Consider the following 26,232-nt stretch of genomic DNA (forward strand, 5'->3'; position numbering starts at 1 on the left):
CTATGAAATATTGTTTCCTGCTCAAGAAAAATGCTGTAGAAAGTGTTGTGATGTTGAACACAGCTCACAAGGACAGCGCTTTGGGAAAAACTCAAGTGTCTGAGTGGTTTTCGTGTCTCAAAAAAGGTGAAATGGCCACTAATGACAAACCTCGTTCTGGATGTCTGTCAACTCCGAGAGGAACAAAATGTTCACTCATAATCCATCTGGAGTTCATTCCTCCAGGTCAGAGAGTTAATCAAGCTTTCTATTTAGAGGGTCTGAAACGATTGCGTAACAGCGTGTGACCAAAAAGGTCTAAATAGTGGCAGATGGGGGACTGGTTTTGCCACCATGACACTGTACCTGCTCATGCAGCCATCTCAGTGCACCAGTTTTATCAAAAAAAGAAAGCATGCTTCTCTTTCCCCACGCACCTTACTCACCCGACCTCACTCTGTGCCGCATCCTTTTGTTTCTGTGATTGAAGAGGGATGTGAAGGGAAAGTGATTGGACAATGTGAAAGAGGGGAAGAAAAAAACGAGGGAGGTGTTGTCAGCCATCAAAGCTGATGAGTTTGAAAAATGTCACCAAGAATGGAATAGCAGATTTGACAAATGTATTAAGTGTAATGGAGAGTACTTTGAAGGTGATAAGGTTGTTTTTGTTAAAAAAAATTAAAATATATAACTTTCCAAAGAAATTCCATTTTATTTGGGTACCCCCTCATATAATTCAAATATTATTGAGATTCGGTGGTTTATCATATTAAAAAGAGTTGTGCAATCATGACCACAGTCAATTGTAGGACATTTTCTTATTCCATGTACTCATTGCTCTTTGCTCTCCATTTCCTCCCAAGCTCCCTTGCCACACCCTAAGAAACTGTTCATTCAGTTACAGTCTCTTCAGGTTCACCTATGCTGGATTTCATATAGGAAAAACTTACAAAGAAAAAATTAAAAATCCAGCAGCAATAAAATAAAACAGAGAAAACCCTCAATCAAGAAGGAAGCAAAAAATATTGAAAACTAGAACAAATTCAACATGGGTCAAAAGGGAGAGCAAGTGATAAAGTGTTGCATTTTAACTTAGCTACATCTGCATTAATCCATTTTCTCATCCACTCTGATAGTGCAGCTGTTCACATCGCTGGTCAGTGTTCAGAGGGTAGTCACGGGAGGCTTAATCTACGTGGGGACCCTGCAAATGGATTTTAGTCTCCACTGTCATGCACAGTCTTCTGAAAACTGGTTGCTCAGAATGTATACTCTAATACCATTCCCTCTTCCAATTCTGGAGTATATTATTTGCAACCCTTAGATCACACAGGCTGTTGTACTTCTTCCCTATGGACTTAGCTGACACCTCTCTCGGATGGCTGCTTGTTTTAAGACACGTCTTAACGAGTCCGTCCACATAGGACTCTGAGAGCTCAGCACCATCTGCTTTCTTCACCACATTTTGCTATAGCACTTTCATGAAGGCAAGTTTCTGGTAGGTCCATATCATAAGAACAACTAAGTGCTCTTAGATTCAGGCTACAATTAAGTATGTGCTCAAAATTCATTCATAAATCTATGGCCTTTACATGTCTCTGGTTCACTTTAAAGATGTCCTTATCATTTTGTTGGGGAACATTATAAACCATCCTCATGGAACATTTGGTAATTCTAGTTATAGGATCATTAATCTGTCCAATGATATATAATTTAACTTAGAGCACAGCCTTTAACAATTAAGTGGATTTTCTTACTTTCTCGATTTCCAGGATCTCCTGGCATTACAAATGTTAATAGTGTTGTAGCAGAATTTCTATTTCTGTAGACATTTCAAACTCCCTTTCTTTTCTTGCCACACAGATATTGATGAATGCTCTGATGGCTTTGTGCAGTGTGACAGCCGCGCTAGCTGCATTAACCTGCCTGGATGGTACCACTGTGAGTGTAGAGATGGCTACCATGACAATGGCATGTTTTCGCCAAATGGAGAATCATGTGAAGGTCAGTACAAGAAGATCCAAAGTGCAAGACCTCCTCTTGAACTTGAGGAAGCTATAGTAAGATTGAAATGGTAAATCTTCAGCCATATTTTTAATTTGTGGATGATTTTGTCCTATATTTACACTACAGTGATTGGAGATTTGTTAAAAAGCTAACTTGTAGTTCCTCATGATGGTATTATTAATTATGCATTAAATAATTGTTATTAATTGATTTAAAGATAATTAAATTGATGACATTAAACAATTCCTTATTGATACATACAACTTGAGAAATGTTTTCAGAATGAATTCATCTATAGTATCTCAAAATGTAAAATGTATTTTATAAATTTAATTTAATTTATATATTTAAAATCTACACAAAATCTGATCTGTAACTAAATCAAAAGAAGAAATGCAGAGAGTAGGAAAGAGGGAAGATGGAGATGGAGGAAATAAAAGTACAGTGACAATATGACTAGGGATACTATGCACGCATCCCCAGAGCATATTGTAGATTCAGCTCTAGGCCACCACAATCAGACGAATAAATCACCATTGCTAGTTACACAGACACGCCGCTTTCCCAGTGCACCGTTCTCTAATCCGTCAGGGAGCCCTGGTGACACTCTTGAGTCAGCGTTGGACTATTGAAACCCAGCAGTGGCTTCCAAAGAGGAAAGCTGCTGCCTCCTGCTCCTGTGAAGACGTGCAGCTCCGGAGCCATCTGTACAGTCACCGTGTGGCAGACTTGACCCACAGCCAGTGACCTTGGTCTGGTTTGAGTCTAAAAGTGTGCAATAGTGTTATGGAAAAGTTCGAAATATTGCGAGAATTACCAAAATTTGAGACAGAGGTAAGAAGTAAGCGCAGGCTTGCCACAAAACTTCAATTTGTAAAACAAAATAACGTCAAATGTAGAGCTGAAAGGCAAGGTAAAGTGAAGCACAATAAAGCAAGTTCTTCCTGAGCACACCACTTGCCACCCTGGACTGTGCGTCACTTCCGGCTTGCCTGGCCAAAGACGAGGTGCTCTGTGATTGCGGACAGGTGAAAAAAGCAGATGTCGTGTTCCTATCTTCAGGAGTCTTTAGATCTTGAAGTAGTGAGTAAATGGAGTGAGGAATTCAATTAGATTCTATTTTATTACTTGCTATTGATGTTTAAATATTCCCAATGAATTGGCTATAAAATAACTTGATCCCCCTATTAAGAGTCAAGAATTTTAGAAAGCAGGCAGAATCAAGGTAGCCAGTGAATAACTGCCAGAGGATCTACCTACAACTGAGCAGGTCTGTCATCACGAGTGTTGGCATAGGAACAAAACAAACAAACAAACAACACTGCAGAATTCATTATTCTCCCCATTTGTGTTTGCACCTTCATAGCCTGAGAGACAGCGAAGCTAAGATGGCAGGGTCCACGAACACCTTTGGGAATCTGTAACTTAGCAGTAATTGACACCAAAATGATAAGGTGTCTTTATTCTTGGGCGCGCAGAGAGAAGTGAAGCAGATTGGGTTGGGTGATGGGTGCCAATGCCCAGAGCCCTAGGTGAGCTGCAGTGCAGAATCTGAACCAGAAAGCTCCCCACCTGGAGCAGAGGCTCCTTCCTGATGTTCATACAAGCACGGGAAGGCTTAGAGGCTACAACGCCTCACTCAAAACTAACCTTAACCTCTGAGGGGCAAGGACATTTTCTTGCATTTCTGAATGTTCCAGGATCAATATTTCCAGCCATGTAAAAAACACCAGGTGCCACAGAGTGCTGTTCAGAAGGCAGAGCAAACACTGTCATTTGGCTCTTCCTAGGCTACTTGGCCATGTTCTGTAGTGGGAAGAAGTCTCCAGAGCTCCTTTTTGTTAAGAACACCTTTTAAAAAAATGGATATATATATATACATATATATATGTATATATATCCATTTGGCTCCTAACCACACGGTTGGCATTTCAAAATCACCAGCCACTCCTCTGAAGAAAGACGAGGCTTTCTACTCCCACAGTGACTGATCCTCTCAGAAATCCATAATGACAGTTCTGTTCTGTGCTATAGGATCATCTGAGTTGTAATTAACTCAACGATGACACTGAGTTTCGGTTTTGCTTAAGGGTCCCTGGTGGTTTAGTGGGCTACGCACTGACCTGCTAACCACAAGGTTGGTGGTTTGAATCACCAACCACTCTCATGGGGGTGGGGGGGAGATCAAGCTGTTTGCTCCCGTAGCGGTTTAACGTCTCAGAAACCCACACAAACAGTTCTGTTCGATCCTGTAGATTCACTGTGAGTTGAAATCAACTTCATAGCAGGGATTTTGGTTTCTAGAACAAATCTCCTTGAAAGAATCTTCTCTACTTATGATCTCTCCTTTCTCCCTTCCATTTGTCTCTTAAACACACCCATGTGTCTTTAGTCTCACTGCCTCAGTAAATACTCTTTTTACTTTGCCAAAGACACCCGCCACTTGCTGTCACTTTATGTAACACTTGGACATTTCACCCAATTGATCTTTTTTTTTTTTATCAAAACATAACTTTCTTCACCTGGCTTTAGCGATCGATCTCTTTCCCTGGTGGCGTTTTCACTGCACAATCTGCCCTCACTGTCAGGGCTACACGAGCAAGTGTCCCAAGACTCAGACCTTGGCAGTTTCTCCACCTGTTCTCAACCCTCAAACAAGCCAGTCCCATATTTAAAGTGTCCTCTAGCTGTCCTTGGTTGTTCAAATGATTTTCCTTACTTAGACCTCTTTCTTCATTCCAGATTCCATATATCTAGTTGCCTATTAAACAACTTAGTTTGGATTTCTAATAGACAAGTCAGATTTATTATTATCTACGTACTAGAATGCAAAAAAAGGGATTTTGTATACTTCAGAGCTGTCGGTGTTCAGTAACTAGAGCAGTGCCTCACACATAATAGATAGTCAATTTTATAAAATAAAAAAATTGAGAGGTGATAGATGATGGGTAGATGACAGATAGATGGCTAGACAGATAGACAGCTAAGCTTTTAATGAACATAAATAATTACAATCTCCCCCTACTACCCAAAATTGATCATTAGTATTTTAGGTGTTCATTTAATTGCTTAATGCATATCTACTATGTAGTAGACACTTAATCAACAGTATATTAGAAATAAATCTATCGTACTGAACAGGGAAAAACCAATATATTCATGTGTTCAATCCAAAAAACAAAATCATAAACTGTCCATGAAAACAGAACATGACAAATATTAAGATAAGGACATGAAGGATTTTATGAAACCCTCCTATACAGAAAATACTATTTAATTATATTCTACAAATCCCAAAACAACAGGAAATATTTTAAAATCACAATTCTAAAAAGATTATTGTACTATTGTTTACTGATCCAGTTTGTAAAGTTATTAGAAAAATCTACCATATCAAAGGACAGCATGGTATGAAGTATTCTTTTTACAATAATCCCACATTGTAAAATAAGACTAAAGCTAAGATTCTATCTAAGGCTGAAAGTAATAAAAAAAGAGACCACTTTAAAAGTATATTTATTTACTGAAATTCCAATGATTTGTGGGATTGTAGTATTAGTGTTTAGAAGGAGGAATCTTCAAAGTATGTTAATATCTGAACAGGTGACATTTTTCAGTTGCTGGAATAAAAATTCCAAATGGGCAAAATTCCAAATAGCCACATCAGTGAGTTTACGCTGCCTCTGAAGCCTAAGATCTGTAGTGAAAGATCTGAACGCATGACCATGCACTGTCTCACTATTTTTCAGGCTGTGGAATCTGCGATGTGTGTTTATAAATTGCAACCATGCACAGTGTGCTGTGCTGTTCTGTTCATCTATTTAATCCCCGGGTAATTACCAGAGGTCCATGCTCCTTGTCCATGCGTCGTCTCCACTGCACCTGAAAAGTTACCTCTGTCTGGCAAGAGCGCCCATTATTTCGTTCCACATGTCTTATAAGTATCTTTTCTGTTAATGTCCATGTTTCCCTTCATTGCTATAATGTCTTGATGATCCTTAAGCATAGTGAGAGTTTTTGAATTATTGAAACCAATATACTGTGGGATAGTATCTCTTGAATATTCCATTCAAGCCAAATTTGCTATAAATATTTAACCTAAACTAAGAAAAAGACCAGGATGATGGTAATCTAACTCAGCTCAATGGGTATTTTCTGGATAGACGCAAGTAGCCCGGCGTCGGCGGAATACAAATATGAAGGAGGGGGTATGGTCACTGCTCTCAGCTTGTTGAAGAGATATTGTATCTCTTACAACAACTGTCACATAAGAGTGAATGTGGTGAGTTTTTTCAATCGATGTGAAAACAAAAAGGTAAGGTTTAAAGTTAGAAATACTTGAGTAAGAGTTGTATGAGTCCCTAATAAAATGTTTTTTTAAATAAATACTTGAGCTCTGAGAAAACTAAAAGGCAAATTATCTTGTCTTTGGGATCAAAGAAGGCTTCTCGGAGTATGTAGCGTTTATTTGGCACATTTAGAACGATGCTATTGTTGATAAACAGAGAGGCAAAGTGAACATGTGGCATTGTGGAATTGCAGAAACGTGGCTCATCTCTGTACCTACTGACAAACGATTGGGTGGGACCGCGCAAGTAAGGTGTGGCGGACTCTCTACTGGAGCATTAGGCAGTATCTTCATGCCTACATGTATAACAGAACCATCTTAGAAGCAGAAACAGTGTATCAAATGACTTTCCAGAAAGAATAGTCCCCTGGGGGGTGGGGGGGCAGGGGGCACATGGTGAAGGACCAGAGACAGCAGAATTGAAACCAGAGACCGTGAGGCAGATGGGAAAGCCTGAGGCCAAGGGACCAAGTAACTAAGAGGAGAAGGACCAGGAGAGACTTGGCTGCTGGCGGAGAAGAGGTGCCGCTGTGGACCTTCGTGTTTTCTGATCCTGGACGCTGGTGACCTGTTCACTTCCCTAATAAACCCCCTTAATTGTGAGTATTATGTGTGAGTTCTATGTAGCCCTTGAAAAAATTATCAAAGACAGGTGAGAAGAAGAGTGCCTTAGGAGGAACCGATAATGTCAAAATAAAGAGAAAGAAGGATGGAGGCTGGTGATGTGTCCAGCCTCGGCCTTTGCTAGTTAGCCTTGGGCTGGTGTGAAACTAGATTCTCCTTCTCCCTCCTGAAGCTAGAGGAAGTCAAATGTGGCCTCCACACTATTTACTCAGAATATATGCAAAAAAATTTTTTTCTTAGCAAATTGGAACTTGCACTTGTAAGAATCATAGTTAAAGGGGAAGAGTTGACACTACATCTGTACCAAATTGATATCTTTACCGCAGTCCTATCTTCTGAAACTTGCCCTTAATCATAGAGTAGCTAAAGGAAATGGAAGAAAGGTTGAAGTCAAAGAGCTGAGTAGAAAATCTTGAAAGGCAGCTCAAGAAGACAAAGGCAAATGTTGTAACGAAATGTTCAAAGACCTAGAGTTAGAAAACCAAAAGGGAGGGACACACTCTGCATATCTGAAACTAAAAGAACACAGGGGGAAAAATTCAAGCCCCAAGTTGCAATCTATAATGTTTCGAAGGGCAAAATATCGAATGATGGAGGAAGCCTCAAAGAAAGATGGAAAGAATATGCAGTCATTGTACAAAAAGGAGCAGTCCGTTTCACAAGTTCAGAAGGTAGCCTATGTACTAGAACCAGTGATGCTGAAGGAGGAAGTTCAAGCTGCACTGAAAGCATTTAGCCAAAAACAAGGCTCCAGGAATTGACAGACTACCAACTGAAATGTTTCAACACGCTGATGAAGCACCCAATCGTTAATGCCAGGAAATTTGGAAGACAGCTAATTGGTCAGCTGACAGAAAGATATCCTTACTTGTACCCACTCCAAAGAAAGGTCCTCTACAGAATACTCCACCTATAGAGCAATACCCGTGATTTTGCATGAAAGTAAAATGTTGTGGAAGATCAATAATGGTTACAGCACTGTATCGACAGGGAACTGCCATACGTTCAGGCTGGATTCAGAGGAGGACATGGAACAAGGTTAACATTGCTGATGTCAGGTGCATCTCGGCTCATAGCACAGAGTACCAAAATGATGTTTGCTTGTGTTGCATTGAAGGACACTTGGCTGTGACTCCGGGCATTGGACTATGTGAACCACAATAAAATATGGATAACCTGAGTAGAATGAGAATTCAAGAACACATGGCTGTGCTCATTTAGAACTTGTACATGTATCAAGAGAGAGTTGGGTGAACAGAACAAGGGAACACTGTCTGGTTTAAAATCAACAAGGTTTACTTCAGGGTTGCAACCTCTCATGATATTTCGCCAATACGTATGCAGATGAAATCATCAAAGAGGCTGAATTCTCTGAAGTAGAATATGGCATCAGGATTGGGAAAAGCTTATTAACCACCGGCCACGCGCAGATGACACAAGCTTGCTTGCTGAAAGTGAGGAGGACTTGATGCAATTGCTGATGGTCAAAGATTGCATCCTTCATTATGGATTACAACTCAATGTAAAGAAGACCATAATCTCCACAACTGGACAAATAGGTACCATTATGATAAATGGAGAAAAGATGACAAGTGTCCAGGATTTTGTCCTGCATGGATCCACAATCAGTGCTCATGGAAGCAGCAGTCAAAAGATCAAAAGATGTATTGTACTAGGTAAATCTGCTGTATAAGACCTCTTTAGAGTACTGAAAAGCAAGGATGTTTCTTTGAGGACTAAGGTGCTCCTGACCCAAGCCATGGTATTCTGCATTGCTGCATATGCATGTGAAGAGAGTTGGACATTAATAAAGAAGACCGTGGAAGAATAGATGCATTTGACTTGTGTTGCTGGAGAAGAATGTTTTGTGTAAGTACCATGGACAGCTCACAGGACAAACAGATCTGTGTTGGAAGAAGTAAGGCCAGAGGGCTCCTTGGTGGTAAAGATGGCAAGACTTTCTCTTGCATATGTTGGACATATTGTCAGTCGAGACTGGTGCCTGGAGAACAAGATCACGCTTGGGAAAGTGGAGGGGCAGCAATAGAGGAAGGCCCTGAATGAGATGGAGTGATTCCATCGCTGTAATAATGAACTCAGGCACAGGTACAGCTATTAGGATGGCACAGGATCATCCTGTAGCATTCCGTTCTGTTGGGCAGAGGGTCACTCTGGGTCAGAACCCACTAGATATCACCCAGTGGCAGCACCACACCTGGCACTGGAGCTGTATTTTAGATGACTTAATGAACAGCTCCATTGGGACACCCAAGAGGAAAGAGCCGTTCAGCATGTCAGAAACTGAACTCATGTTTACCCTCATCCCTGCCCTGCCCCTAGTCCCTAGTAAAAACGTGTTCTTTCTGTAAATAACACGATCCCAAATCTCCAAGACAAAATTCTAAACATCGTTTGGATTCCCTCTCCTGCAACTTTGAAGAGTCGGTTGAATTGATTTCATTTTTAAAAATGAGTTCAGTTTTTATTAATTCCACGGAGCAGATTCAAATTTTGTTCCACAAGATTTCCAATGGCTGATGTTCTGGAAGATCACTAGACCTTCTCTAAAGGTGCTTCCCTAGAACAGCTCAAATGACCCACAGACTGCAATGTGCTAATCACTTGTTCTACTTAGAGATAGCCAACAGTTCACTATCATGTTAATTCTATCTGCTTTTGTTATTTCTCTCCACCCTCACTACTATCAGCATTATGATTAAGAGCTAAACTTTGACCCTGACTCCAATCCCCTACTGGTCCCTGTACCTTAAGGGCTTTGTGACCTTGGAAAACTTATGATATATTTCTGTACCTTAGTCTCCTAACATATAAAATGGGAACAGTGATTCTATTTTTTAAGCACTAGCATGAAAATTAGCTAAGCCATTGCATGAAAATCACTGATAATCTGGTACAAATCAACCACTATATATGCATATGCTTATATTATCTGGTCGACTTTTGTCTTTTAATACATCCTATTAACTCGGCTGTGCCAAACACTGCTGTAAGATAAAATAAGATGGGACAGTAAATTGAACAGTGGATTTTTTGCAGCATTATTTCTTCAAGCATCTCTCATTAAAGTACTTACCCATGTTTTTAAAGTTGAATTTTTATGTATCTTAGTAGGTTTTTCAAAACAGAATATACAATTTTGAATATGTTCAATTTATTAATTTTATGTTATAATAAAACTATATTTTAAAATGAATTCCAAAATGCACTGCCAACAATCAGTTGGGAAGAGGTTCTGCATTGTAAAACTGCTTGTAAATAACAAGCAGAGAAAACAAAATGAATTTAAGCTATTTCAAATCCCACTGGACAATAAGAAGGAATATTAGGCCCTTATTATATTTCTGCCTACACATTCTCCACATACAGCAGGTACCTACCAATCATTATTGTAGCGACTGTATTTTCATTAATTCTCTATTATAAATGAGATTTACTAAAGAACAAAAGGTACTTCTTATGATGACATCTCTTTATCTTCTGCAATAAAACCAAGGATTCTCTTTGCCATATTAAGAAATGAAATTGCATTGCAAAGTTACACGCTTTTGTTTTAAAATTTTAGACAAAATTTAAATGATTGAGAAATTCAACCACTGGCATTAAAGGGATAATGTTACAATAGTAGATGTTCTAAAAGTATAGAATAGAAGGTGTTTGTAGAGTTTGTAGTCAAGGAAACTAAATACCTGTAGTTACGTTTTTCTGCTTACTATAACTCTACAAATCTAATTACAAGAATACTTAATATGAGACATGGGTTAACTCATCAAATATAACATATTATTCTAAACAAACCAAATATAGAAATAATTTATGAACTGTTATTTCTTTAACCAAAAGAGATACTTTTTTTCTGACCTGTAAAAAGACTTCATAAACCAATGTACTTTTAAATCATACAGCTCTATGCTGGTTAAAAGGTCTCTTTTGATCACAGTCTGTAATTGTAAGTAATATTAGCCTTGGCCAAACAGTCTGTAGAAGGTACATTGTAGCTCTAATAAAAATACCTTCAGCTATGGTATTTTCACTGATTTTTATTGAGATTTGAATTTTAAAACACCAAGGTAAAAAGAACTATTATTACATAAGTCACCTCATTTTTAGAAATGCATTTGAGAGGCCTTCTAAAAGTTCATGGAAAAGTGGAACTAAAAGATAACGGTATTTCTTCCACAAACTTTTTGAAGTCCTTTAGTACCTAAGAATTTAAGTTTTGCTAAGTTATACAACTTTGACCCTTTTAAATCTGTAAGTAATGTTAAAATCAAGCCGTTAAAGAAAGGGATGTATTTCCTAATCCCCATCTCTTAAATCGTCAAGAAAAACCAATTCCCCTAGTTAAAACTATACCTTCTGTCTTCTCTCTAAACCCATTTCTGCTGTGATTTAATCCGTCCTTTCCTGACCTTCTCTCAGCGGAAACAAATGAAATGGGAAATCACTGCTTCCTGCCACTCACACAATACCACCGAAATGTCTTTTGGCTTGTGACCTTTAAATTATGGGGATAAAGCAAATGCACCACTTCTCTTCTTATGGACTTGATCTCTGGGTCAAGATATGTTTGCCTTTCGTCTGCATGAAAATGCTTTAGGCTGTGATTGCCATAGAATAGATGAGGTCATGTGAAGAATGGGTGGTTGCCAATTGAGTCTGGCAAGGGAAGAAATGGTCATCTGAAATGGAGCCGTCAAGAACTAGGGTAATCTCTCGGTGGGAAATACCGTAATAGCTGAGGTCGGTTGGCCTTCAGTCGGTGAAGGGCAGGACACAAGGACAATGTGAAAGTGGCTGGGCTGTGTGGGAAACACCTGGACAGAACACTGACTTGAGTTCCTGGGCGGGGGGGAGGGGGGGAGTGTATGCAGCAAGGAAGACGGGTTTGCAATGGAAAGAGATGCCTCAGGGGTCCATGCCATTTACTCTTCCATTTATAAAGCATATTTCTCTAAAGACCATCTTACCATTGGGATGAACCCCCCCTCAATAAAACATTAAGATCTACACTGCCACATGTTTCTGCTTGATAAATTGAAACCATATTCTTACGTTAGAAAAAGAGAGGTCTTGCACAAAACCTAATGTATTTACAGAGATAGAAATATTGAAATCGCAGCCAAGGGTTTCTGGTTTTTCAAATCAAACATGGTCATATTGTCCGCTGAAATTCCCAGACCATTACCGTTAATTTAGTCAGCATTTCTAAGACATGGATGCCAGTACGATGGAAAGGGATTTGCAGGCGGATGCACGATGTCAGGTGGTTGCAGTGGTTGCCTCGGAGGGAGCATCTTCTAAGCGCAGTCCATGCTGTCTCCCTTGGCTGCAGATATCGACGAGTGTGGCACTGGGAGGCACAGCTGTGCCAATGACACCGTTTGCTTTAACTTGGATGGCGGCTACGACTGCCGGTGCCCTCATGGAAAGAACTGCACAGGGGACTGTATCCATGATGGAAAAATTAAGCACAATGGTCAGATCTGGGTGTTGGAAAACGACCGCTGCTCTGTGTGCTCCTGCCAGGTTAGTATAAAGACAAGTTTTCATCGGTTTTGCTGAAGCACAAATTGGCCTTTATATTAAATGCGCAGCAGGATGGGTTTTGACAAATGTGTACAGCCAGTCCTTCATTAACATAATGTTATTAATATGTACCCATTTGAATAACAGAACACCTCCATCAGCCCAGTATGTCCCCTTGGGTTTTCCGGTCGCACATCTTAAGCCCCTGATGCTCACCACTTCTAGCCATGGTTGATTTGTATTTTCTAGAGCTTCGTATAAACATAGTCATATAGGATGTATTCTTCAGTGTTTGGCTTTTTTTCTATGGATATTATGCTTGTGAGGTTCCCTCCTATTGCTGTGCGTGTGTGTGTTGTGTGTGTGTTTAAGGGATGTTTTAAAAATGTCATGACTTTCCATTAATTTTTGAAGACTTCTATCTGTGTGTTAATTTTTTAAGTTCTTCCTTGTGTGTGCGTGTGTGCGAGTGAAGATGGCCTGGTTGTGCAGTGGGTTAAGCATTTATTCAGAAGTTCAGCTGCCGTGCCCCACAGCTGCTCTGCAGAGGAAACTAAGGCCGTTGCCCCTATAAAGATTAATAGAGACCCTATGAAGCAGTTCTACTCTTGACAGCTGTGAAAAAATGCACACACACACATATATGTGTCTATTTGTATATATTCATATATATGTAATATGAGTAATCCGTTCCCTTTTATTGATGAATAGTAATCTATTATGTAGATATATCACAGTGTTTTTATCTCTTCATATGGTAATTTAGTTTTTTACTAATACTATAATGTTATCATAGCCACAATATTAGATTTAGGTGCATTGTGAATTAAGTCAGAATGGAAATGATATGACAAAAGATTGAATAATGTCTAAATGAGCTGCATGTAGTTTCAGGGAGGCATTCTAGTATATCTTCCTTGCTGATAATGGTTCTGATAATCATTCTATGTTCCAAGGACTCAACTTTTAAGAAACAATGGGTAACAGTTTATACAAAAAAAATCAAGTCTTAAAAATATTCCATAATCTCAGAAAGATATATTTATCAAATAAATACTGAAATGGAAACAAATTCGTTTAGCTAACATTTAAATTATTATGCAATTATACAAGAGGCCTGGCGGCATAGTGGTTACAAAGTGGCCTATGATCCACAAGGTTCAAAGTTCGAAACCAGCAGCCACTCCATGGGAGAAAGAAGTAGTTTTCTACTCCCATAAGCAGTTATAGTCTCAGATACTCACAGGAGCTGTTCTTCTCTGCCTCGTGGGTTTGCTATGAGTCAGCATCAACTCAATGCGAGTGAGGTTTTAGAGTTGGATTTTTGTTGTTGTTGTTTGGTGCACAACTATACAAATACATATTTATGTACCTCCATACACACATGTATGTACATATAATGGCCATAAGAAAGATTTTAAATTGGTTATTTCTGGGAATTTTCTTCTTAACCAGAGGTTTTGAGGAATAGCGCACAAGAAGTAAATGGAGAGTTTTCTGCCTGGTATCATTTCTATGTGTTCAGTACAAAATGGAACTCTTAAAAAATTAATCATAATAGGTAAAAAAAAGTGAATTATCTCAATGTCAAAGTCGTCAGCAGAAGAGGATGCTGTGTGATTTGTGCTTAGTGAGTCTGGAAGGCTATTAGTGACCGCTGTTTTTCTTCTCGTACAGAATGGATTTGTAATGTGTCGGCGGATGGTCTGTGACTGTGAGAATCCCACGGTTGATCTTTTTTGCTGCCCCGAATGTGACCCCAGGCTTAGCAGTCAGTGCCTACATCAAAATGGGGAAACATTGTACAACAGTGGTGACACCTGGGTCCAGAACTGCCAACAGTGCCGCTGCTTGGTAAGCCTCGTGGGGGAGGGGGAGGACGCCCTCCTCCCACCCATGCACTCAGAGCTGACTGTAGCTTTTGCAGGTAGAAAAAGTGAGCCTGAGTCCGATGAGGGGGTGACGGTGATGGAGTCGGGACTCGAGAGGGCATAGATGTGGTGAACATGTCTATTCTCTCACTGAGAGGGGTCTCTCTTTCAGGAGCATCTCTACAATTCAAAGAACACAGCCTCGCCCAGCTTTCCACACCCCATTCAACCTGGGGTTACTGAGAGATAGTCATAGATAGAAAATGGGCATTCCTGGGGGTGGGGCGTGACAGAGTAAAATAAAATCTTTTTCCAAGTATAAGTCTTGCCAGCCCCTTTCTATTAGTCGTGTTCAGACTTAAGACAAAATTCTCTCTTCTGCTCAAGAGGACAATGATTAACAACGCTCTCTTTGATACTTTATTTTGCACATAGTACGGATAAGCAATGAATATTTGTTAGACTTGAATTTCTGTGTATACAAGGGAGTTTCAAAAAGTTTGGAAAAACAGAATTGAAATTAATGAAAACTTTCGAAAAACTTTTTGAAGCCTTCTTCTATTTATGCAACTAGTACAAAGATAGGTTAGAAAGAAAGAAACTAAAAATTTAATGATAAAGAACACCAGTCTTTTATTATTATTATTATTAATTGACCATGTCTTTGAGTCTTTCTAGTGGTGCAAATGAAAAGGAAAGTTGGTCTGTGCGTCTTACTGCAGAAAGTCTCAGAGATGTTACTTTTAAGGTTGTGGCTAGTTTCCTTTCTATTAGTGTGAGTTTGTTGTTTTCTGTGGGGTTTTTTTCAGCAATGCTTTTTGTTGTTTCCATTTTATACTTTCAACCCAAAAATCAATTGAAAGAGCAAGGTCAGTTTTTGTGCCTGAAGGCTGCTTTCATCTCAGAACCATGCGATTCAGAATTATGAAGAAAAGAGGAAACAGGTGGGAACAACATGAAAAAAAAAGTCCAATTCACGCAGCTTTTCCAGGCAGAATAAAGAAGACTGGACTCAGTTTTGTTTTGTTTTGTTTTACTCAAGAGTGTCCTTGCTGGAAAATGTACAAATGAACAAAGATAAAATGTCAAATTTCTTCACAGTTGAGTTTATTTTCTTGTAAATGGACATAACTATGCAGAAGGGAATAAATATGAGGTTGGGAGAAGCCGCCAAAGAATAAAGAAGGCATCCCATGAGCAAAAAGTTAAATAAAACTTCCTTCTGATGAAATAACTTTCCTTTTCTCATGGGAAACCCAGGGACATAAAAGTTGTTTTGAGAGAAATGAGTCTTGCTTTTTGCATTTGTAGGTCTGCTCACGCTGTGAGGGCCTTCGTGGCTTCAACGCTCCAAGTATAAATATCAATCAAATAAACTGAGTGTGGAGTAACCACGATGTTCCTTCCCTTCCCCCTTTCTCTCCCTCCGCCCCTGCCCTGGCTGTTTTCTTTATAGCAAGGGGAGGTTGACTGTTGGCCGCTGTCTTGCCCAGAGGTGGAATGTGAATTCAGTGTCCTCCCAGAGAATGAGTGCTGCTCACGCTGCGTCACCGATCCGTGCCAGGCGGACACTATCCGCAATGACATCACCAAAACCTGCCTGGATGAGACGAACGTGGTTCGCTTCACTGGCTCCTCCTGGATCAAACATGGCACTGAGTGCACCCTCTGCCAGTGCAAGGTAAAGCCCATTCCATTCATGTAGAGAGCTCTTTGCCAGCTGCATCCAAGGCACATCAATATTAATGAGCTTAGCCCAGACAATGGGAAGCAATTTCCCCGCTATTTTTTGTTCAAAGATACGCAGGAGTGTCACTGAGCTTCATTAGAACCAAACCAGACTGTCATCTGTGTCGTCTGATTCAGAGAGCAGAAGGGGGTGGGTGGTCAGAAAAGAGAACGATCGCTTATTTATAGCACTGGAGTAAAAAGAACTTCGCGAAAGTGCCCTAGGGTATCTACCATCCTCAAGATCCTACAACAAACTTCATGTTTCTTCTTTCATGATGAAAGACAATATTATTTTATTGATTTTCATCTGGCTCTTTTATGAGATCTGTGGAGTATATAAATGAAGCAGATATATTACAAAGTACATAGATTTCCAAAGTGGAAATCGATGTGGCACAAATGGTCTTACTTCTTGGTTTGTTGTGGCCAGTTACATTGAGTTGAAAATGTAAAGGTGTGCTACATATCATATTTTATTACTACAGTTGGAGAAGAAAATCTTTATAAAGATTTTCCAATTGTTCTCATAAGAAAATAGAGCGCTGAGGCTTTTTACTTCCACAGAAGAAAATGCAAATAATCTAGATAGAGTGCATAGAGCTCATAGATAGTGAATACTGGAAATCATTGTTCCTACATAGATTTAATTTAGGGCTTGGCCATTGTCCTTCGCATAGTTTTACAATCATTAGTAAACTAAAAAAATAATTTGGAAGGCAGTAAAAACCAACGAGGAAAGCCGAGTGTCACATTTTTCTCAACATAGCACAGCAGACATCTCTATATACTCTGGTTTTCTAAGTGAGCATTTCCACTTTTGTTTTCTTTTGTCAATAGAGCAATTAAACTCAGGTTCTCTGAGTACAAATCCTTTCAAGGGAAGCTTGAGGTAAGAGGACAAAGAAATAAAAATGGTACCATTTCTATTTCAAATGAAATTTTCTAACTCAATCAGTTCAATTTATCAATCAAGCAAAGCAGTGTGACATGTACTGCTATTTCTGAAAGTACATTAGAAAATGGCAAAGTTTCTGCTGATAACAGTTTCTAGTAGCATGCACGCATCGCTGCTGTAATGCAATCTTAATATGATTTCACTTAATAAACCTATCTCCAAACATCACCACCAATGATAAAGGGAACTCCTGGCAGTTAATTACCGAGCAGAATTGAATTCCACTGCAAGTTTTATCTAAATATTTTGATGTGTGAAAACAAAACTATATGCCAGGTGATGGTAAGAAAACTATATGACATATCACTTAGCAGAGACTTCCTCAGGAAAAGTGCACTCAGCAATAGGTAGAAAACATAAGCATGCTTTATGGTATAAGGAGCAATGCTTACACCTTTTTGGTGCTTGCTAAGAATGTCTCTCAAGAAGTATATTTTGACATTAAGTTATTTCTTGTCAGAGAAGTGTTGTGTACAGAAATTACTATTTTGTGCTATTTTTCATTTTCTCCGATGAAATATGACTTCTAAGAATATAATAAAATTTACTCAGTGTATCCCCAATGTTTTATTTGAATTATAATTGTTTTAAATGTTATTTTTTAAACATTTTATTAGGGGCTTTTACAACTCTTATCACAATCCATACATATACATACATCAGTTGTATAAAGCACATTTGTACATTCTTTTCCCTAATCATTTTTTTCTCTTCCTTTCTTTTTTTACATTTTATTAGGGGCTCATACAACTCTTATCACAATCCATACATATACATACATCAATTGTATAAAGCCCATCCATACATTCCCTGCCCCAATCATTCTCAAAGCATTTGCTCTCCACTTAAGCCCTTTGCATCAGGTCCTCTTTTTTTCCCCTCCCTCCCCACTCCCCCCTCCCTCATGTGGCCTTGGTAATTTATACATTGTTATTTTGTCATATCTTGCTCTATCCGGAGTCTCCCTTCACCCCCTTCTCTGCCATCCCTCTCCCAGGGAGGAGGTCACATGTGGATCCTTGTAATCAGTTCCCCCTTTCCAACCCACTCGCCCTCCACTCTCCCAGCATTGCCCCTCACACCCTTGGTCCTGAAGGTATCATCCACCCTGGATTCCCTGTGCCTCCAGCCCCCACATGCACCAGTTAATTCATTTAATTTTGCAAAAGAGGTCCCAGATATTGCCGTGGAGGTGACCTTGTTCCTTTCAGAGACACTTACCATTTTCCTATCTTCAGGAGTAGCCTGAAGTAACCCTTTGCCGTTACTCCTTTAGGTCAATAAGTACATTGTGCAGGGTATTGTGACAGTTACCAAGAATACCATGAAAAACAACAGAGGCACAGCCCTTCCTAGAAAAGCTTGCCGGGCATTTTATTGTCTGAGTCAGGTGATCCAACAGGTGACTCTTCAAATGTAAATGCTTGAAAATGAAATGAAAGTAAAAATCAAATTCCTCAGCCACACTAGCTCTCTTTCAATCACTCAATGGTCTGAGTGACTGATGACTCTCAGATTGTGCAGCACGAGTGTAAAACAGTTGTGGTGCAGAGATGTCTTCTGTGCTGCTGTGGTCTAGGGTGCAGCCTCTGGAATCAGTCTCTGGGTTTAAAGCCCAACCTGGGGCCCTGGGAGATGCGCCTCAACCTCTGTGACTTAGTTTGATCGCCTGAGAATGGATAGTAATACCTACTTGGTAATAGGACCTACTTCAGAGGATTGCTCTAAGAATGAAGTAAAATGATCCATTGAAAACTTTTATGGGTATCCAGTACATTCAGAGTAACCTTTAGATAAACATCGGTCATTAATATTGCTGGTAGTTGGGTCAGTAGACAGAAACGAAATGATGATGTGGACAAAGGCAGTCAGTCGTAAAAACTGTGGAGTGGTCCGGAGGAAGGCGCTAAGAGGGCACACAACCTGTGAATCCAAACTTCTTGAGGTGAAATCTAAGAAGAAGTTTGCTGGGTGAAATTAAGTAAAAATTTCCCTTTCATTTGAAGCACTTTTCCAAATTGAATGTGCTCAGATTAAAATAAGAGAGGCGCGTTTGCTTCCTCCACGCAGAAGTGAGCTGCTCAAAGTGAACGTGAACGACCAGGGTTGCTACAGCACATCAAGCAGAGAGGCACTGTGAGGAGGAGGAGCGTGCTTTCAGACTCTTAAGCTTTGGGCTCCTGACAGCATGTGAGAGATTAAGAGCGTGTTAGGAGACTCAAAGTCCTGGTCTTTAAAAAATAACCACTGAGTGGGAAACTTTGAAAAGGGGGTACAAAACCATCCGTATTGCTATCCAGTCAATTCCGACTCACAGTGACCCTAGAGAAGAGAGGGGAACAACCCTGTGGGCCCCCGAGACTGTGAGCCTCTTCAGGAGTAGAAAGCCTCTTCTTTCACGACCCCCCCCTCTTTTCCTGCCCCCCCCTCCCCTCCCGGCCAGCAGGCTGGCCACTTTGGACTGCAGCCCAACTTGAAACAACCAGCAGGGGGCCTCCTGAAATACCAAGGAGCCACTTTCCATTCCTGTGGAGACCCTGGAAGTGCTTTTCAAATAGTTGAAGATTGGAAAATTTGGAGTTTGTTAAGGTTGAAGTTTAGGACTTTTCTAATACTTGTATTTAACTGTCAACAAAGGGTGGGGGGCTCTCAGTACAACATTAGAATCGATAACTGCAGCTAGTCAGACAAGTTCTCTCCACATAAACCAAACTCAGCAACAGCAAGCAGATTCTGATTCAAAGCGAGTGTACTGAACGGAGTGGAACTGCCCCTTGGGTTTCCGAGGCTGTAAGTCTTTCTGGGGGCCCAAAGCCTCGTCTTTCTCCAGAGGAGCAATTGATGGTTTCTAACTGCTGATCTTAGGGATAGTGGCCTCATGCCTAACCTGCCCTGCCACCAGGGCTCCTGAGGGGGCCTATTATATTGAAGTACTTAATATACGTTTAGTAGATGCGTGTTCAAGTGAGTTTTGAATAGCAATACAGGGGGAAAGGATGATTTCAGACATGTTAGAATAATTGAGCAGAAATTTTTGAGAAAATAATCATATATACTATTACATGAAATAAATTTTACATGGACAGAATACTAAATAATAGATGAAAAAAGAATATTAAGCAAATATTTATCAAAATAATAGCTTTTCAAGGTTATCTTAGTAATTCACCTTTAACCCAAGAATTTAACTTGTGGGTGGAGAAAGGATGTTTTCATTTTGTTTGTTTTTTAATCTAACCAAATTAAATTTGAAAAAAAAGTGTTTTTAAATGAAAGGAAAAATCTTACCCTAGTTCACCCAGCTAACTCTTATTCCTGAGATTTATCCTACAATGACTTTTTCGCAGACAGAATAGCTTCGTGTGTGTTACCTCTAGGTGCATCGTACCTTGCAAAGCTTAGAAAGAAAATTAATGTCAAAGAACAAGTTCGAGCCTTTATAAGCAAAGTAAAAAAGTCACAACTAGAGACCAAACATAATAGCGGTCGATACTACTTCTTCGTGAGCATAAATATCTGAAAGTGAATAAGAAACACTTATTTCCCCATACACACATTAGCAAAGAATGAATACGCAATCCACTTAAAAAGTACTACTATTACAATAAAAGAAAAATAATTAACCTTTAAGTAGTTGAAACTGCGTTGTGGAGTCACATGGTTGTTCTTGATTGCTAGTGCCAGGGTCTGCTCCAACTCTCAGGGACCCTGTATGACACCTGCCCGCCCTGTGCCTTCCTCTCAGGGGTCGGCTACTTGAGGCCATTGCTCATCATTTCCATGGAGATGCCAACCACCCTACACTATCCTCACACATACAGATCCCTGATGACCCCTTAATCTCAGGATTAAGAAGCTACCACTAAAAAAAGAGAACCTAAATTATGTAACAAGTTAGGTACCCAATGACGTTATTTGTAATGCAGAATCAAGGAAGAAATCAATATCCAACAATAGAAAAATGACTAAATAATCACGGTGGCTCTGCAGAATAGAATAAACTTATTTTGACATACGTGCGTATTGTATTGAGGTTGTGTATTTACATTTTATATAATTATATGCCATTGTATTATAGTAGATTTTGTACCATGTCCTAATCATTAACATGATACCAATGCTTATAATAAAAATAAAGATAAAATATGCAAGCTACATATGTATTTTTCAATAGGATTAAAAATAAAAGGATATACGTATACCTTTAGAAAACTTAGTAAACTATTGATTGGTGTAGAAATTTTTAAAGTGCCATATGTTACTGAAAAATTTTAATTGGCTGTCTTTTGATCTCAATTTTTGGAGGTCAGCATAAAAGGAGGGAGAGTGGTCTCTTTAGAAAGATAGCCAGAAGCAAAGGAAACTTAAGGAAGCACATTGACTGAATGGCAGTGAGGTTATTGTTTTGGTAGTTGTTAAAAATCATTAGTTTGAGAGGTGATGTCTATTTCTAATAAATCACATTGTAGTGATTTTGTTTCATTTAGGTTTTTTTAATCAAGGAAATATTTCTATGGTGAAGTACACAGTTATTAAGTATGTAATTTAATGACTTTGATAAATCAAAGTATAGAATATTCCAAGACGACACTAGGTAGTGTCTTTGTGTCCTCCCAGTTGGTCTTTATTTTCCAGTAAGCCGCCTTTGTTAGCATTTCACCTCAATGCATCGGTTTGCCTTTTGTAAAGTTTCCGATAAGGGCAGAGAGGTGTCCTCTTTCTCATTTTCCTTCTTTGCGTCAACATGCTGTTTTTGACAATTTTCCTTTTGTTTTTGGAACCAGTAGTTAATTACTTATTATTGCTAAGCTAGATTCTATGCACTGGTCTATCGCTATGTTTAAAATCCATTTAACTGGTGATGGATGTTGGGGTTATTTTAGGCAAAGCTGGTTGACATGTGTTTAATTATTTCAAACATGTAAAGGTTGACATGTTTTTAATTATTTAATACCTAACTAATTTCTGTGTTGTTAATATGGATGACGTGAGTTATGGATATAAAATTTCCTGGTGAAAAAATTTCTGGTGATGATTAGAAGCTTATGATTTGTCAACTTATATTTTATTTTGTTTATAGAATTTGAAGTTCTGTTATTAGGGAAACATTTGGCGAGATCAGTGTATTAAGAAGGACCATGTTAACGAAGTATGGTCAGAAAAACTGCCTCTGAAACTGATCGCCAAGTTTTAAAATACTGTCTGAGATCTGAAAGATGCTTGAATCAGAATTTTTTCTTTTAGTTTTAAAAAATTTGCTTGATAGCAATTTACAGTGGAGGAGTAGAGTAAGTTGATAATATTGTTCTTGGTTATAATGAACTTTTCCTTTATTGGCCTGCCTTCAACATAGGCAATTGTGATATAGAGATATAGATATATAGATATGAAGCTTCAAAAGTTAATGGGAAAATGCTATTTTCTTTTCATTCTGTTTTCCCACAAACTTTTTGAAGCACATTCATGTATCTAGACGCATACATCTGTGTGTGTTTTCAAGTTTTATCTTATAGCAACAAGGACACATGGATCCTAGCATACTGGAGGATAATCCATGTTCAATCATCTAGTCAATTATCGGAGAGTAAATATAGAATAGAAGATAAATTTCAGAGTCAAGCTGACTTGAATTTGATCCCAACTCTACCTTTTTTTTAACCTGTGTAGTTTGGGGCAAGGCATTTAAGCTTTCTAACCTTCAGTTTCTGAATCGGAAAAGCGCAGCGAATAGCACTGATCCCCCCCGAGAATGCGAGGAGGTTGGAATGAGATCATGTACTGCAAGTGCCTGGCAACGTGTCTATACAGGGTCCACATGCCACGGTGGAAAGACGTGATCATTATGCTTCCGATATCAGTATGATGTATGTATGATGTATCAATGCAATCGTTATAATTAGCTAGGTGATGAAGTGAGAGCCCAAGGAACCAAACGAATAAGAAATGATTTTTTTTCTTCTTAGTAAGACACTTTTAATGCTTTAGTATAAGAAGTCAATTTTGCATAATTAGGCCTCCTGTGCCTGTTTCCTCCTACTTCATCTTCTACACCGTTTTCTTCACTAGCTTAAAATCTGCATGCAGGCCTTTGCTCATTCATTTCTTACCTACACACGATCTGCTCACCTCACGGTCTTACTCCTGCTCTTTATTCCATGCAGTTTGGGCTTTCCTCCACGCATGACTGCCTCACTTTCCTTCAGGTCTTTGTTAAAAAAACTTCCCCAGGGAAAGGTAGCTGAGCAACTCCATTTAAGTAGTCAGTCTTTTAATAATCTTATTTGATCTCCTAGTTTGTTTCCTTTCTAAGGCTTTTCCCAAGCTGTGACTATATTTCTGTTTAGTGCTTCTTGTTTTCTCCCTTATAAACGGTAAGTGGGTACCTCTGAAGGCGGTGATAACGTCGCTTCAGATATCAGTGTACATAGTGCTCAGTATACTCCATGTTTCATTTCCCGCTAAAACAAATGGTAGAAAAGTGGTTGTGCCCTGTTAACGATGGAAACGGTTCCAGAAACAGAAATGTGAAGTAGTCCAGTCCAGGTCCAGCTCTCTGGGATTCCACTGTGAAAGAACAATTGCGGTTCAAAAGGATGTCACCTGGGTGAATCGGCAAACTGATGGTTTGTCCCAATTAGCTCAGAATCATAACTGGCTCCATTTGAGTAGATAACCGAGAAGTGGTCAAACCACTCCTTATTTTGGGTTTCAAAGTATACAACGCATAAACTTTACAGGTAAGACTGTGTTAACTAGTCAATCAGCATGGGCATTTACTAACGGCTTTAAAACTCCGTACCCTTCTTTTCCTCTAGAATGGCCACATCTGTTGCTCGGTGGATCCACAGTGCCTTCAGGAACTGTGAAGTTAATCGTCTCACGCAGAGTTCTGATTCAAGAATGTTCTTTCACTAAAACAACCAAAAAAAAAAAGTTGAAACAAATTGGATGATTTGTGGGCAGCTAAGCGCAGCTTTGTCATGAACTGGCCGAACTGTCAATGATGAAATTTGTGGAGCTTGAGAAAAATCACAAAAGGAAATTTCTCTTGTGGGGAAATTCTTGGGGCAGAATTTTACAACTTTGCATCCCCCGTGTTCGACGTCACTGTGTACGAGAAGGCGTGTGGAGCATACACAGTGGCATCATGACCCCTGGATGTAACCCCAAATCCATTGGACCTCAGAAGACCTCCAGCTCACTGGTGCAGAAAATTTTACTCTAGATCAGAGTCTTCAATCAGTCAGGCTCCTCACTCTGAAAAAAGCCCCAAGAGCATAAGCAAGTGAGTGAATTATATTTTCAGAAGCAAAGCAAAGAAGCTGTAACGTGTTCTGTACAGTACACATTCTGAGAAGAAACCTGAAACAAGTATTGTAATGATTAAAAAAAATAACACACAGGCATGGTTACTTACTATTTTCTAACAGGAAAAATCATCTCTATTTCCTTGGTTTACTGCACTTATTATAATTTGGTTGGATTTGTTCAGTATAAGCTCGTTCTTGTGCAACATTAAATAAATATTTCTCTTACCTTATGACACGTGTTGCGTCCGTGCATGTCTTGCGTAATACGTCCATCATTCCTACGGGTGATTCAACATAGAAATTGCTTTAGGCCTTTCTAGCTCAAACTTCTGTGCTACTCCTAATTGAAGGAGGCATTTTACTCAATGTAATTCCAAGTGAGGAGTGTGATGGACACAGTCAGCCTCTCCATCGCCCCTTCTCCTTTTCTACCCTGTGCTGTGCCCGTGGGCTGACCTGTGTCCACTGTGCTGATGACGTCCTTTGATGTCTGGAGGGCGGCTGGGTTTGTCCCAGGAGGAACCCTGGTAGAATATTTAGAGGCTGAGAGTTGTATGCATATATCCCACTGACTCCTGTTGTGCCAGGTCACGACCATGGTTGTGTCGCCTCCCTAAAGCTCCATCTGTGACAAGCGGTTCGCCCTGTTCAGCAGCCCTCTCTAGGTTCCAATAACATCTCCTTCCACATGACACACATCTGGCTGTTCAGCTTCAGGAGGTGCCTGCACCGTTTCTTGTTGGATTACCAATTTTAGTCACATCTTTATAAGTAGTCCCTTTGTTAGACCCTGTGCAATTAGTCGGTTTGAGTGTGCCATCTGTTTCCTGCCAGGACTTCTTGGCTGATTCATATATGGGGAGGGAGCACTTCAAGGGTTAGGGATCACTTCAAGAACTGATCCTTTGAGTCTGTATTTGCTTGTTTCATGAGCATCCCAATCTTAGGAGAGAGACTATAATATTGCATGTTAAGATTTTTGGTGCACCAGAAGCTTAGGAAAAAAAGTCAAAGTAGATAAGCTGATGCCCAATAAAGGCCATTCATCCAATGTTGCCCTAATCTTATGCTTTACACTGGAGTGAGAAGGAAATGCACATTTAAAAAATATATTTTCGATACTGCAAAGTGCTATTTTTCATTAAAAAATAAAATAAAACCAGAAATGAATAATTGGGAACCATCACAAGCTCCAGAAATGGTTGAGTGGTTTTTAACTATCCCCTCACCATTGCTATGGAAACAGCCTAGCATGAGCTGAGTGGAAGGATCATTTATAAATGTCTTAGTCCTTTGGCATATGTAATATTTATTGAATGTGTAAATGCAAGTATCTTACTATACCCCCTGGATTCATCATAAACAATTTTTCTGCAGCCTTTTTATATTTAATTTGAAATTTCATCAGAGCATGAGGTTTTACTTTTAACAGCTATATTACTATGGTAAATAGCAGTGTAATCTCCAAGAGAGTATCTGTTCATTTGAAGGGTTTATTTTCTTATGATTTATTTTTTTAATATGGACTTGGGGCTTAAGGTTAAATCATCCTGGGAAAATCTATTTGACTCATTCCTTTGAGGAGAGTAGAAATGGTTAACCGCCCAACTACTAATCAAAAGGTTGGCAGTTGGAACCCACACAGTGCTACCTTGCAAGACAGCCTAGAAATCTGCTTCTGAAAGACCATGGCCTTGAAGCCCTGTGGTGCCATTGGACCGTGAACACATGAGATTGCCATGAGTCAGAACAGACGCCACACAACTAAGAAGAGCTAAGAATGATGATGTGGCACATTCCAAATCCTTTGTAGAGCTCGGAGCATATTGGTGGCTTGCAATACTGAATGAAACAAAACTC

The 26,232-nt window shown here is 39.4% G+C and overlaps 1 protein-coding gene across 1 annotated transcript in view; it reads left to right on the forward strand.

Moving 5' to 3' along the window:
• The window catches only part of NELL2 (neural EGFL like 2), a 449,535-nt gene extending 424,968 nt beyond the window's left edge, over positions 1-24,567 (forward strand). Inside the window, exons 17-21 of the mRNA XM_075553021.1 lie at positions 1,843-1,983; positions 12,312-12,505; positions 14,183-14,359; positions 15,833-16,057; positions 23,878-24,567. Coding sequence (XP_075409136.1) covers positions 1,843-1,983; positions 12,312-12,505; positions 14,183-14,359; positions 15,833-16,057; positions 23,878-23,928 — 788 coding nt within the window. The 3' untranslated portion in view covers positions 23,929-24,567. The remainder of the gene's footprint in view (positions 1-1,842; positions 1,984-12,311; positions 12,506-14,182; positions 14,360-15,832; positions 16,058-23,877) is intronic.
• The last annotated feature ends 1,665 nt before the right edge of the window (positions 24,568-26,232 follow it).

This window comes from Tenrec ecaudatus, chromosome 6 (genome assembly GCF_050624435.1).
Source record: "Tenrec ecaudatus isolate mTenEca1 chromosome 6, mTenEca1.hap1, whole genome shotgun sequence".
In the NCBI taxonomy this organism is placed as follows: Eukaryota; Metazoa; Chordata; class Mammalia; order Afrosoricida; family Tenrecidae; genus Tenrec; species Tenrec ecaudatus.